At 37.3% G+C, this 13,980-nt stretch overlaps 1 protein-coding gene across 2 annotated transcripts in view; it reads left to right on the forward strand.

Moving 5' to 3' along the window:
* Nucleotides 1-13,980, forward strand: part of PITPNC1 (phosphatidylinositol transfer protein cytoplasmic 1) — a 424,023-nt gene that overhangs the window by 239,668 nt on the left and 170,375 nt on the right. For both annotated transcript variants that reach the window (XM_007482775.3, XM_056817273.1), the window contains exon 4: nt 12,812-12,883. In XM_007482775.3, coding sequence (XP_007482837.1) covers nt 12,812-12,883 — 72 coding nt within the window. The remainder of the gene's footprint in view (nt 1-12,811; nt 12,884-13,980) is intronic.

The following is a 13,980-nucleotide window of genomic DNA, read 5'->3' on the forward strand; positions in this document are numbered from 1 at the left end:
GTGTTTTCTTCTGTTGTTGTTTCATGGTTGTATCAAGTAGCTCAGGCACCTTTAATAAATCAAGACAAATGTATTCAGATGACAATGAGCCCCTGCATTCTGATTTGTTTAAAAGACCAGTCATTTGGCCAGTCATAACTCATCCTATCCATAGATGGACACTTTGTAGCCTATTGATGTTTGAATGATGGTTTGCTTCGTCCTCCATCTGGACACAATCCAGTGTGTAGAAGGATTTTAGCTTTGGCAAGCTCTTTATTCACATTCTCTCATTTTAACTTACTTTGGCATTTCTGAAGCCTTTATTTACTTATCCAGCCATTTTTAAGTTAGGAGAACAGAGGGGAAAATATACTCCTTTAACTTTAAAGATCATTTAAAAAATCATTTTGGAGTTTTAACACAAATCCCTCACACTTGCTTGAAAATAGATTTGATGATAATCAGGGAAAAGTGTTTGTTAAAGGAAATGTTTCTTGGTGATGAAATAAATGTTTTTCCATCAACTGAGGAGATAGAACAAAAGATCTCTCTTCTTTCCCTGTTTTACATTTGCAAAATAGAAAATCCAAATTAAATTTTGTTATTTACTCAAGGTTTAAAAGGGAGTAGTTTGTGATGACCCAATTTTGTGAACTGAAAGGATTTGTGGGATGTTGTTATTCAGTTTTTTCAATTGTGTCCAATTTCTTGTAGCCCCTTTTGGAGTTTTCTTGGCGAAAATACTGGAGTAGTTTGCCATTTCCTTCTCCATCTCATTTTATAGATGAGGAAACCAAGGCAAGCAGGTTTAAGTGACTTGCCCAGGCTCACACAGCTGGTAAGGCCAGAATTGAACTCAGATCTTCCTGACTCAAGACCCATCACTCTATTCTCTGTACCACCCAGGTGTCCAGATTGATGGGATAGATTTCTTTTTTTAAAGGTGGGGAGGGGAGGCAGACAGATGGTTAAGTGGTTAGAGAGCCAGACTCAGATATAGTTTGATTCTAAGACTGAGGAGAAGGCTTAAAAAAAAAAAAAGAAATGAAAGAAAGAAAACAAAGGGAGGGATGTCGAGGAAAAGAGAAAAGAGAGAATAGAGAGAAAAGAAAGGAAGTAAAATAAAATCATTTGCAGATAGCCATGAATATTCTAAGGTGCAAACAAGTGCCAATTTTTAATTGTAAAAGTGTACTGCCTTATAAGTTTTATAAAGGTGAAATGCCTTATAGATGTTTCTATTTATTGACATTATCATATATTTAATTGTTTCAAGATTTTCTGCCAATTTAAACACTAATTTGATATGACCATTGTTAGTGGATATTTGTGATGCCATTTATTTTTTTAAATGAATCAATTGGTCTAATTGGATTAAGAGGGTGGTTTCTTCAGTTTATCCCAACAAGGAAAGAAAGTGACCTGGAATGAAGCCTTCCTATCTGGGAAAGCTTCTATTTCACTTGACAATGGTTGTTCTGTCTCTTTAAATTGGCCTCCCGCCCTGCCTTGTATAGCTGTCAGAATTCACAAGCATCCTCAGCTTGTTTTTGTCTTTGACAAACTGAGTTGGGTTCCTTATGAGCCTGTTTTCTGTGTTTTCTCTTGGTTTTTATAGACTAGGCACTAGGAGCAAACCACCACCCATTTAGAAAACATGTACTTTCATTCATGTGTTCAGCTCTCTGCCCCTCTTGTCCTTCCTTGTCCAATAAACTGTTATCACAGAGCATGTCAGAGAACAAGAAGAGTCCATCAGAGAATAATTTAATGAGTGACCAAAAGCATCTGTGTTGGGTTCAATCTGGTGAGAGGCAGCTAAGTAGTTGACATTCATCTCACTGTTTACTGATGCACAAACAGCTATTTTTCTCTGCTCCATCTCCAACTCTCCTTCTGATACATCCCTCTCTTTGATCTTCCTTCCCTTTCCTTTCTTCTCTGTCATATTTGTAGATAACCTTTGCCTCCATTACTCCATTCTCTGTGTGAAGGGGGTGTGTTATGTGCGCCCTTTATTTCTATCTCACTTCCCCCCCATTTTGATTACTCTTTTCACCCAACCCTGTTCTCCCCATCAGTCCTTTCCAGCTGCTTTGCCATTACTTCCTTTGTTTCTCTTGTGATATTATAGAGAATACATCAAACTATTCAGAAGAAATATGGAGATCTGATCAAGTCTCTTTTGTCCAGTTGCCGCTCCTCAAATTTTTTGTGCTCTCTGAGACTTTGGGGATATCTCTCTTATATATCTTTTAGGAACTGGCATGTAGATTCTGCTTGGGAAACAAATCTCCTTTTTCCTTGCTCTTGGGCAGGGGAAAGGAAAGGTAAGAACTGAATGGTGAAAATAGTGTATAAGGTCAAGCTTGTCCATTGCCTCTTTTTACACTAGTCTCAACAAAGAGCAAACTGATAAATTCTTAATGTATTTTTCTTGTGTTTTTTATTGTTTGTGTTTTCTTTTTGTAACATGGCTAATATGTAAATATGCTTTGTGTAGCTTTACGTGTAAAAAAATTACTTCATTTTTTTATACTCACAACAACCTTATCAAGTATGTGAGTTTATTATCCCCATTTTATAGATAAGGAAACAGAAGCTGAGAGAAGTTAAGTGATTTACTCAAGGTCATATAGCAAGGAAGTACATGAGGTAAGATATTAAATCAGGTCTTCCTTTGCTCCCCGGCTAGTGCTTTTACCCACTGTTCCATCATCCAATTACATAGTAAGTGTCAACCTTGAAAAACACAGAACCACTAAAGTAGTTAAAAAGAACAAGTCTTTAATCAAGACAAGGAAGACAATGCTCTGATCAGCCACTACACAGAGTCAAGTGCTAGATACCACACAGAGACAAAGCTCTGGGACTCTGGGAACAATATCTTGGGGGGAAAAGCACCTCAAAAGGAGATTTTCCAATGAACTTGGAGTCTTATATACCCTTTTGGGGAATAAAGGATAGGGAGGACAATTGATTGACTTACATGGAGACAAGGGAAGGAGGATCCCAATCAGCAGTTGGATTACCTGAGAGAAGTCTAGATACAATGGGTGAAACTTCTAAGACCTTTGAGGGTTCCATAAAACAAGGTCATCATAAGCCTATCCCCAAAATCTAATAACTCTTGGTTCAATCCACTCATTTTCTTTAGCAGCTCAAGTGCCTAGTTTCCCAAAAGAAATTTGTGCTGTGATTCCTGAGTCACCTTCCTTAAAGCCTTCCTTTCCAAGTCCTTCACATAGAAAGTACACAGCTTAAATTCCAACCCTCTTCTCCACTCCCACCCCCTCTTGGTTTTCGCTGGCACAGTATAATATTCCACAAGTAAACCTCATGACAGTGGAAAAGGTTGAGGCATTTGAAAATCTGATTATTATCAATGATCTCATCTCAAACAAAAAAGTCCCCTTATGGCCTTGAAGTATACTTAATATCATAATTACTTTTCTATTTTTGAAATTTTATACCAGAGTAACACTGTTAACTTCATGAGTAGTCCATTATAAGACCTATCCAATCTTTTGAGTGTTTGAGATTTATTGGTCATATGGAAATGATGTTTCAGAGGGCCAATTGGGAATAAGATGACAAGCTGAGTTTTACCTAACGGCAAAATGGAAAATTCTGAGAGAAAAATGAAGGCTTTAAATATTTCATATTTATTTATTTATTGAATCAGTTTATTCCTTGACCCCTATATGCATATGTTTATGTATGTTTGTTTGTTCACAATGTCTAGGGCTCTAAGGCCCTTTTGGAAATGCCAGGTTATTTTTCAGGTACTGGAGGAATTCGCTGGGTTAGACTGCTAGAGATCAGCTACTAATGAAGCAGTCGAGCCTGGAGGGTCATTATCAGACTAAATGCCTGGCAAGGGGCTCACTAAGAGAAAATGATCCTTACCCCAGTCCTTGCCACTCTTGTCTTAGAATTATTACTAAGACAGAAGGTAAGGGTTTGTTTGTTTTTAAAGAAAGAAAATAATCCTTACTGGGGAGGCTGGGAAAAGTTAGAGTCAGAATATCTGGGTTTTAATCCTGGCTTTCATTTACTGTGTGACATTGGGACACATTGGAGAAGTCACTTCAACCAACTCCCTGAGCTTCAGATGTAAAATTGTAAAATTGAAGAGATTAGATAGACTAGATCAAGAGTTCATAATTTTTTTCATATGTCACAATCCCCTTTAGAGCTTGGTGAGAGCTTATATACCCCTTGTAATAATGAAGCTTTTTATAGAATTAAAGAACATACTACCTTGCAGGTAAAGGTTACTAAAAGATGTAATTTTTTTTTTCTGTCCAAATTCATAGACCTCCTGAAATCTATCCAGGGACTCACAAAGGGTTCTTTGATACCAGATTAGGAACCCCTGGACTAGATAGTCTCTCCAAGATTGCTTTTAGCTCTGATATACGATAATTAAATGAATAACAATAGAAGCCTTTTGGCAGTTTTCATGTTATGGTTGAAAGAAGTAATTCCCAACCTTTTGATAATTGTAACACTCTTTTTGTTAAATTTCACAACATCCTCGCCCCCATACTTCTCTGTAAAGTGCTGCCTAGAATATATTTATTACTTAAATTAAGGTAAATTAAAATGAATAGGTTTATTTTTGCTTTGCTTTGCTTTTTTTAGAATCTAGTGGCATCTTTTGAAATAACAGTAGATGCTCATGGGTTTTGCAAAGCCACAGTTTGAAATCATGGCATCATACAATTAGAGCTGGAAGGTACCTAGTGTCCAATAGTCTTATTTTACAAATGAGTTAAATGAGATGTAATGGAATTTAAGTAATTTAGCCATCATCCTATGGAAGAGGTAGAATTCTTACCTATTTGGTTTAAAGTGGGAATTCTTAGCCTGAAGTCCATGTACATTCAAGGGATCCACAGATCTATTTCAAGGAGTTAGTGAACTTGGATGGGGGGGGGGGGAAGAATGATGCCTTTCTTTAAATATACTTGGTTTCTTTTTATAATTCTGAGTATTTTATGTATTTAAAAACATGATTCTGAAAAACTTCACCAGATGGCCCAAATGGGTCCATGATACACACAAAAAAATGGTTTAGAACCCTTAGTTGAAAGGATCTGTGACTGGAAAGGAATGGTACTAACTGAAAGGAGAATGGGTAAGAGGTAGAAGACTGTGTGGTTCATTTTTTTAAGTGGAGGTGATGCAAAAGAATCTGAACCTTAGCAGTTCATAGATTTTCCATCCACTTTAAGATTGTCCAAATTTTATGTGGTAACCTCATGAGCAACAAAGCCTATGTTGAATTAGCTACCTTTAACTAGGATACAGTCTGGGAGATTAATTAATATTTTTAATATAACTGAAATTGATAATAGCTAGTGTTTTAAGTTTTGCAAAGCACCTTATAAATATTACATCATTTGATCCTAACAACAACATTTTACAGAGGATAGAACTGAAGCAAGACAGAAGTTAAGGAACTAGAGTCACATACCTAGGAAGTGTCTTTTTGACTTTAGATCTAGAACTCTGTCCGGTTAGCCACTTAGCAACTGATGATGGTGAATAATAATCACTCTTTAGAAGCCCTAATATTGGAATATCGGGAGGAAAGGTGGGAAAGAAGCATTTATTAATCATCCCCTATGTGCCAGGTACTATGTTGAACCTTTTACAAATATTATCTCATTTGGTCCTCAGGGGATATTATTATTTTGTAGTTGAGGAAACTGAGAAAGAAGTTAAGCGACTTACTCAAGGTCACACAGCCAGACCATGTCTAAGGCCAGATTTGAACTCTGGTTTTCTGCATTCCAGACCCAGCCCTCTGTCTACCATCACCAACAGTTAATAAAGTCAACTTACTTTGTGCCAGATACTGTACCATGCACTTTACAATTATGGTATCCTTTGATCCTTACTACAACCTTGCAAGATGGGTGCTAGTATTATTTCTATTCTACAGAAAATTGAGGCAAAGAGCAAGTTAAATGACTTGGCCAAGGAAACAGAGCTAGTAAGGGTCTTAGTTCAAATTTGGTTTCATTTCTTCCTATCTACTGAACTTCTTAGCTGCTAATAATAGTGGATGATAATTAAAAGTTCTTCTATTACTGTTAAAATCCAGCATGATTAGCAACTCTGATACTTTTTATGATTCAAAATATTGGTCTCCCACTTCTCAGTCTTTCAGAATTCTAATCTTTGTCAGTTATCACCACTCCTCTCCTGGTTTCAGACATACAGTCTGCAAAAATTGCTTTTGGCACTATCCATAAAGTCATGAAATCCTATATGCTTTTGACCCTGTCACTTTAAGACTTTGGCTTGCTTGCATTTAATTGCGTTCTTGTAAGTGTTCCTTATTGCCATGGCAACTCTAATCAATCATTGTGCTAAAAATAGACCTTTCATTTTCCAAAGGATGGTCTGTTGTGAATTGAAAAATTCAGCCCGGCTAGTGCATTTTGCATAGGCTGCTTTCATTTCCCGAAACTGAAACTGAGGATGCAGGAGTTTAGGTAGAGTAATTATTCTCAGAAGAGTTCCAGGCATCTCTCTTGCCTTTCCTGGCATTGTTCCTTCCTTACTGCAAATCCTGCATCCCCCACACCCCAAACATATACATACCCTCAAAAAACCCAACTAAATACTGATAAATCTTCCCTGAACAAGAGCCGTCTCTCTGCACACTCAATTTAGTTGTCAGGGATTTTGTAGGTACCATATGATAACACTACCGTAGGGTTTTGCTCAAGTTTATTGGGCGTAGAGTAGCGAAGCCATTTTGCTTAGCTGCTAGAGAAAAAAAGAATTGGATCTTATGGGAACAGATGGAACAGAAACTAATGAAGAGATCATCAGGTTCTGCTTTTTGTCTTCTTAGATAACAGAGTTAAGAATAAGAGAACTCAGTTCAAGCAATGTTTATTAAGTGTTCTCTCTGTCCATTGCCCAGCGTGAATAAGATAAAGATATGGTAATAGGATCTTCCACTCTTTCCCTTTGTCTCCCCAAGGACAAAACAGTGAACTGGGTAGAAAAGTAGATTTTTTCCTTTTGCTTTCCTGCTCAGCTGGTCTTTGAATTGGGAAGATAAGAAATAAAGATTGTGAGCTGAAAAGTGGAAGTTACACCTGGAATTATTAGTTCAGGATAGGGGAGTGTCCTCTGTTTGGGCCAGAGAACTTTTGAATCAGCTGAAGTCACATATCCATCCCATCCTAGGGCTGTAGAGAAAACTCAATCTCTTCCACCCTCCCACTTCTTCCCATGGCCTCGGAGACTTACTATCTTTGATCTGCTTGGTCCTTGTTATGGAGGGTACATACGATATGCGGTCAGCCATTCCAAGGCAGCAAGAATTTATTAAAATCTCACCTCCTACAGGAAATGGTCCTTAACTCTTCTTAATTTCAGTGCTTTACCTCTTTTAATTACGTCTTATTTATCCTGTCTGTAGCTTCCTTTTGTACAGTATATAGTATAGCATGCAGCAAGTAATTTAGTGCAAAGTATTAGAAGGTGTCCCTTTCATATCTCTGGAGTTAGGTTCACAGCACCCCCCAGGATCTGGAAAAGCCACACAAAATTTTTTGGCTTTTGCATTCTTTTCACAAACTTTAATTTTGTACTTATTTTAACTTTAAAAAAGGAATTTTGTTTTTAAGAAATAAATTATGTTGATGTTATACAGCACTATACATATATTTTATCTATTTCTGAGTTTCTAAATGCCTTCTGGATTATATGCAGGTCATTGTGTGTTGTCTACCACTTCTGCAAAACTCTTCCAAAATTCCCATTTAATTTCTTATTCTGACCCATAATATATTGAAACTGCTACATGCATTGTGGAAAGGATACTTGTATTTGTTTGCAGGTTGTCTTTCTCAGTAGACTGTAAGCTTCTTGAGGACAGGGACTATCTTTTGTCGCTTTTTTGTATCCCCAGCCCTTTGTTTGGGGCCTGGCACATTGTTGGCATCCTTGGTGTATATATTTAGCACTAGGAATCCAAGTGGAAGCAAAAAAAATTTTTTTAAAGACAGTTACTGCCCTTAAGGAGTTTAAATCCAATGAGGGAAGACAATGTGTAAAAGGGTACTTTAAAGGGAGAATCAAGAGGGATGGTGGAGCAATTTTCAGGGTTAGGAATAGAGCCTGGAGAGAGCTAAAAGAGGAAGCCTGCTTGGTGTGAGCCCTTCCTTGAAGGAATGGAAGATACAGATGGAATGGTTTAACAAGGTAAGAAGACTTTGGAACTGTAATGATGAAATCAGAGCTGGGAAAGGAGTGAAGGTGTACCCAACCATTCATTTTGATGGACTGTTACTTACCCAACTGAAATTGTTCCTCATTTTCTCTAATGAAACCAACTAAAAATCTGAATTCCTAGAAGGGAAAAGGCCACAGGATTCCACAGTTCTCAGGTTTCCTTGTGCATTGTTGGCCTGTGGGAAGTAGGGAGGACAGGTAAAGGGAATGAGTAAGGAGTGTCTTTACATAATAAGGAAATACAGTCATTTAGAAAGCAGAAAAGCAGAAGGATTGTCTCCTGGCACCTGTCACATTGTGAAAATTTCCTCAGCCAGCAGAGCAGGTTGGTGAGTCAGAGTAAGCAAGTCTGAAGGAGCCTAGAATCTGTTCTGTGACTTGGCCATCATCCCAGTGCCCTGGAAAGAACCATTCGGGCTTCCTTGCCTGTCGTTCCTGCTAATGCCTACAGCTGGTGCTGCTAAAAGTCATACTGTACTCCTTCAATACCACCTTGCAAATAAGCACTAAATAGTTTGTCAGTTAATAGACTGTATTTCTCTATTCTCAAGGTTATAATTTAGAGTTAGAAAGAAGCTTACAGGTCTTCAAATCCAAATCCTCTCATTTTATAATAAGAAAATAAAGCCATCAACACCTCATAGTCTCTTAGTCTTATTTGATGTTCTTTATGAATTACTGTGGCTCAAAAAACAAAAAAAACCAAAGCCATCAGCTGGTGGCCACTCTTTTGGTAATGAATCTTTGTTTACCTTTTTAGACTTGAATTCACATTATCATCATTGTCATCATCATTATTACTACCTAATAATATGACACTCCAGGAATCTGACTTCCCTTCTTCCCTCTTGCAGTAGCAGAAGAATGATCAACCTGCTTGTAGAAACCACATTAAGTTAAACCAGCAAGCATTCATTAAGCACCTTCAGTGTTCCAGGCACTAAGCCCTAGGGAAGAAAGGCAAAAGCAAAGAAAAGCCCCTGAACTCTCAGGGCTCCCAGTCTAATACAGGAGATGAAACAGACACTTTATGTTCAAACAAGATAAATACAGAGTAAGTTGGAGATAATCTCAAAAAGAAAACATTAACTAATGTTAGGAAGGACCAAGAAAAGTTCCTTGAATAAAATGGGGTTTTAGATGAGAATTGAAGGAAATCAGGAGGTAATGGTAAAGAAGGAGAAAATTCCAGGCAGAGGGACAGAGGGATAGTGAGTGCAAATTTGGAGTTGAGAAATGAAGGAAGCCAGTGTCAATGGTTCATAGAGGAGAATAAGGCATAAGAAAACTGGAAAAGTAAGAACTGGTCAGTTTATGAAGGTTTTATGTCTTATAATTTATATTTTATAGTTGATTCTAGAAGCAATGGGGAACCAGTGGAGTTTATTGAGTGGGAGTCAAAGTATAACATCAGACCTGCACTTTAAGAAGGTCACTGACTGAAAGTAGGAGATGGACTGGAGTGGGAAGAGATTTGAGGCAGGGAGGCCAACCAGAAAGCTATTGCAATAGTGTAATTGTGGAAAAAAAATAAGTGCCTCCACAATGTTAGTGGCAACATCAAAGAAAAGACGGGGACATATATATGCGAGATGTTAGAAAAGGTAGAAAAGATAGTTGACTGTTGCAACTGATTGGATATTGGTGGGCACTGAGGTTGTGAATCTAAGGACCTGGAAGTATTGAGGTATCCTTGACAGTAAAAGACAAACTAGAAAGAAAGGAATGTTTGAGGGCAAAAATAACAAATTCAGTTTTGTACATGATAGCTTAAGATATCTACATCCAGTTCTAGATGCCAAGAGACAGTTGAGGATGTGAAAATGGAGATAAGAAGAAAGGGTTAGATAACTTAAATTTGAGCATCATGTGCACAGAGATGATAATTGAATCTAAGGGAGTTAATGAGTTCACCAATCAAAATAGTATACAGGGAGAAGAGAAGAAAGTCAGGGATAAAACTTTGGGAGACATCAAATGAAAATCCAGTTAAGGAGACTGATAAAGATCAGTCAGACAATTAGGAGAAATTGGAGAGATAGTGTCAAAATCAAAGAGAGAAGAGAGTATCTTGGAGAAGAGGATGGTTGACAGTGTTGGAGTCCTCAGAGAACTCAAGAAAGATGAGGATTGGGAAAAGGTCATTAGTCATGAGATCACTGGTAACTTTGGAGAGCAGCTTCCAGTGATGAGATCAGAAGCCGGATAGCAGGGTTAAGAGAGTGAAAAGAAAGGATGGAGAGACACCAACTGAAGATGACCTTCTCCAGGAATTAGGTACACAAGGGAGGAATGATATATAAATGATACTCATTTTATCCCTCCCTCTTATTTGCTCTGAAAATTAAAAACTCTTCTTAAACTGGGAGTCTGTATTTTTTTGGTTTGTTTAATGCCATTTCCTTGAAAATTTTACTCCAGTGGCTTCACTATGGCACAAGGGTGACCTTGGCTTCTTGGAGCAAAGACTAAGGCCAGTTTTACTCATTTAGAAGGACTTTAAACTGAGAACCTGGCCCTGCTACTATAAGCAATTCTCTTTAATTTCTCAAAGCCAGGCCTCAACTAATGTAAATAAGACTTGACCAGTTTTTCCTTCCTCTAAAACTGGCCCTCTATTCACTATTGTCTACAGCCTCTCTGGCATGAGAGATAAGCAAACACCATCTCTCTATAAAAGCTTGTTACTTTTAACAGGGTTGCTCAACAGGTGTTGTGGAACCTGAGTTCCTCTAACAGAAAAACATCACCATGGTATTGAGATGCCCCATTTTGTTAAGTGACCCAAGAAGCCAGGATCACTTCCTGCCTTTTATTTCTCCCTTTCAAAACTCCCTGGAGTTGTGTGTAAACTAAGCTAAGCAGCTGCTGAGAACCCATCTTAGATGTGTGAAACATTTCCCAGGAGTCAGCAAAGAAGAGGTTAATGGATAATTGCAGTGTATCATTCTTCATAAACACAATTATTAGGATTAATTGTTTTCATGTTTTCTCTGGCACAATTAATTTTACTTAGATTAAAGTAGATGAATGCAGAAATGTGCACATGCATGTGATATCAGAAGGAATATTAATAGCATGTCCAAGGACACTGACATCATAGTTGGGATGGGAATGAGGTGATAATCCCTTAGAAATGAGTAATCAAGGTGAAGCTGGTGTCTTCTCACACATTGGGAGCCACTTAAGATGCCTCACCTTCTTTTTCTTCAATGCTGTCCCAACCTCTTAGAATTTTAACTATTCCAGTTTTTCCTACCTTCTCTTGCATCTGTAGCATTTTCCAAGGACGTTTTTCCATTAAGAAAACTGCAGACACATCTCTGGTAAAGAAACCTCACCTCATTGACCTAGAGAGTTAATGCTAGGCTCAGTGCCAGCTGGAGAGAGGCTTTATCAAAATGAGTCAAGAAATTGTTCTCAAAGTACCTTGGCTCCTAGGTCTGTGGATTAAGATGAATGAAACTTGCATAGGACTGCCCGTAAGATGAACATAAAGATTACCTTCTATTATCAATTCAGCATATTAAGGAGATAACATTTTACACAAGGGATGGATTGAGCCCCATGTCTAGAACTGGTTCTATGTCTGGAGGGCTCCAGAAGTTGCTGTACAAGGTCAGGCAGCCCAGAATAGATTCCATTTTTCTCTAGGTCACCTTGTAAAAAAAATAAAAAAGGAGTGTGACACCAAAGTATATTTTATTTGAAAAAATATTTGCCTCAGATAAAAAATTTTGGCTCTCTTCATCAATTGTCTCAAATGCTAGTCTCAAGTTAGTAATTCTTTCTATGCTCTGCTCAAACGAGGTCACTGATCCCATAACTGTACCTTTCTCAGAAGCAGCAAGGTTTGGCAAATTTCTCGCATACTTAGTTTCTTTGTAAAGAAGCTCTGGGTTTGAACCCCAGATCTTCTACTTTAATACCTGTTTGGACTTTAGTTTCCTTATCTGTAATATAAAGAAATGGGACTAGATGCCTTGAATTTGTGTGTGTGTGTGTTTTTCAACACATATTTTAAAATGAATTACAACTTAATTCATATATATTCTCATGAGATACTCAAATAAACTAGATCATAAAGTTATTCCTTTTCTCATCATAAGAAAACTTTCTATTTCTAAAACTTCAGTTAATTTTTTAAAACTTTTTTAAATTCTTTTTTTTAGTCCCAAATTCCCTTTTCTTACCCCATCTCCAATCAGTAAGAAAGCAAGAAAGACAAAATCTACTGAAATTATGTATAGTCATGCAAAACAAATTTCCTCATTAGTCATGTTTCCCCAGCTTTGCCTGAAAAAAGCAAGAAAGAGGGAAAAAATATGCTTCCATATGTACTTTGAGTTCATCTTTTCTGTTTGAAGATATATGACATGTTTCATCACAAATTCTTTGGTACTGGGGTGGGTTATCGTGTTGTAGATACCTTGAATTTTGGCTATTATTTGTTTCTCTTACTGCTCTTGCTGCTGACTAGATAGTCAGGTAGGTATCCAAAATGATACATGAAGCATATGGATGAATGATGACCTTGAACTAACGGAAATTCTTTCTTCTACAGTGCTCATTTTTGCCAAAATTCTCCATTCATATAGAAACCAAGTATGAGGACAACAAAGGAAGCAACAATAGCGTGAGTATTCTTTTCTGATCTGACTATACATGCTAATCCGTGGAAGAGACTTTGAAAATCACATTACTACAGGCTGCTTGGGCAGATCCTGAATGCAATGCAGCCAGAAACAGAACAGGACCCCAGCCAACATTACAGGAAGCTTTTAGGTTTTTTGTAGTCACAGAGGTTCAGGCTGTAGGATCTGACCTTTGGAACAGCATTTATCTAAAGAATTACCTTCTTTAGGATTTCTTTCTAGAATTATTAATTCCCCTGTGAAGATTTTGTTTCTTTTCATTTCTAGCAACTTTCTTTAGGCGACTTTGTCACTGTCTTTTTAGAAAGTTCTTGAGTTAGAGGTGGAGGATCATTTTTTCGGGCAGAGAAGAGTGTAGAGAGCCAGGACTTCCTGACCCTGCTAGTTATTTGAAACAGATTAGTCAGTCTTTGGGGAGGTAAAGGAATGGAGTTAATTTTCCTTTAATAAAATGTTTATAAATGCTTTTACACTACTCTCACTTCCCTAAGACCATACCTTACATATAAAAATCAAACAAACAATTAATAAATCATTGTTGCCAAACACATCTGACTACACATGCAACATTTGACACCTGTAGTCCTCCTCAACTCTACCAAGCAAATAGAAATGCTCTTCCCTCCTCTGGAAACAAGATTGGTGATATCAATTAATCTCAGTTCAGTCAATCAACTAACATTTATTAAGCTCCTACCATATGCCAAGTACATGAATGTCTTTTAGAGCTGGTTTCATTTACTCAATGATATTTTGTTTTCCCAATACATATAATAATTATTTTCAACATACAACAATTTTCTGAAATTATAGGATCCAAATTATTTCCTTCTCTTCCTTTCCTCTCCACTCTCAGAGATGAGAAGCAAGTTGATCTGAGTTATACATGTATTATCATGCAAAACATATTTCCATATTGGTTGGTGTAAGAGAATATTCATTAAAAAAAACCAAAACCCCAAAATAAAACCATAAATAAGCTAACAGGGGAAATGGAATGCTTTGATCTGCATCCAACTCCAACAGTTCTTTCTCTGAAGATGAATTCTTAAGTCATAAGCCCTTCAGAACTCTCCTG

This window comes from Monodelphis domestica, chromosome 2 (assembly GCF_027887165.1).
Source record: "Monodelphis domestica isolate mMonDom1 chromosome 2, mMonDom1.pri, whole genome shotgun sequence".
NCBI lineage: Eukaryota > Metazoa > Chordata > Mammalia > Didelphimorphia > Didelphidae > Monodelphis > Monodelphis domestica.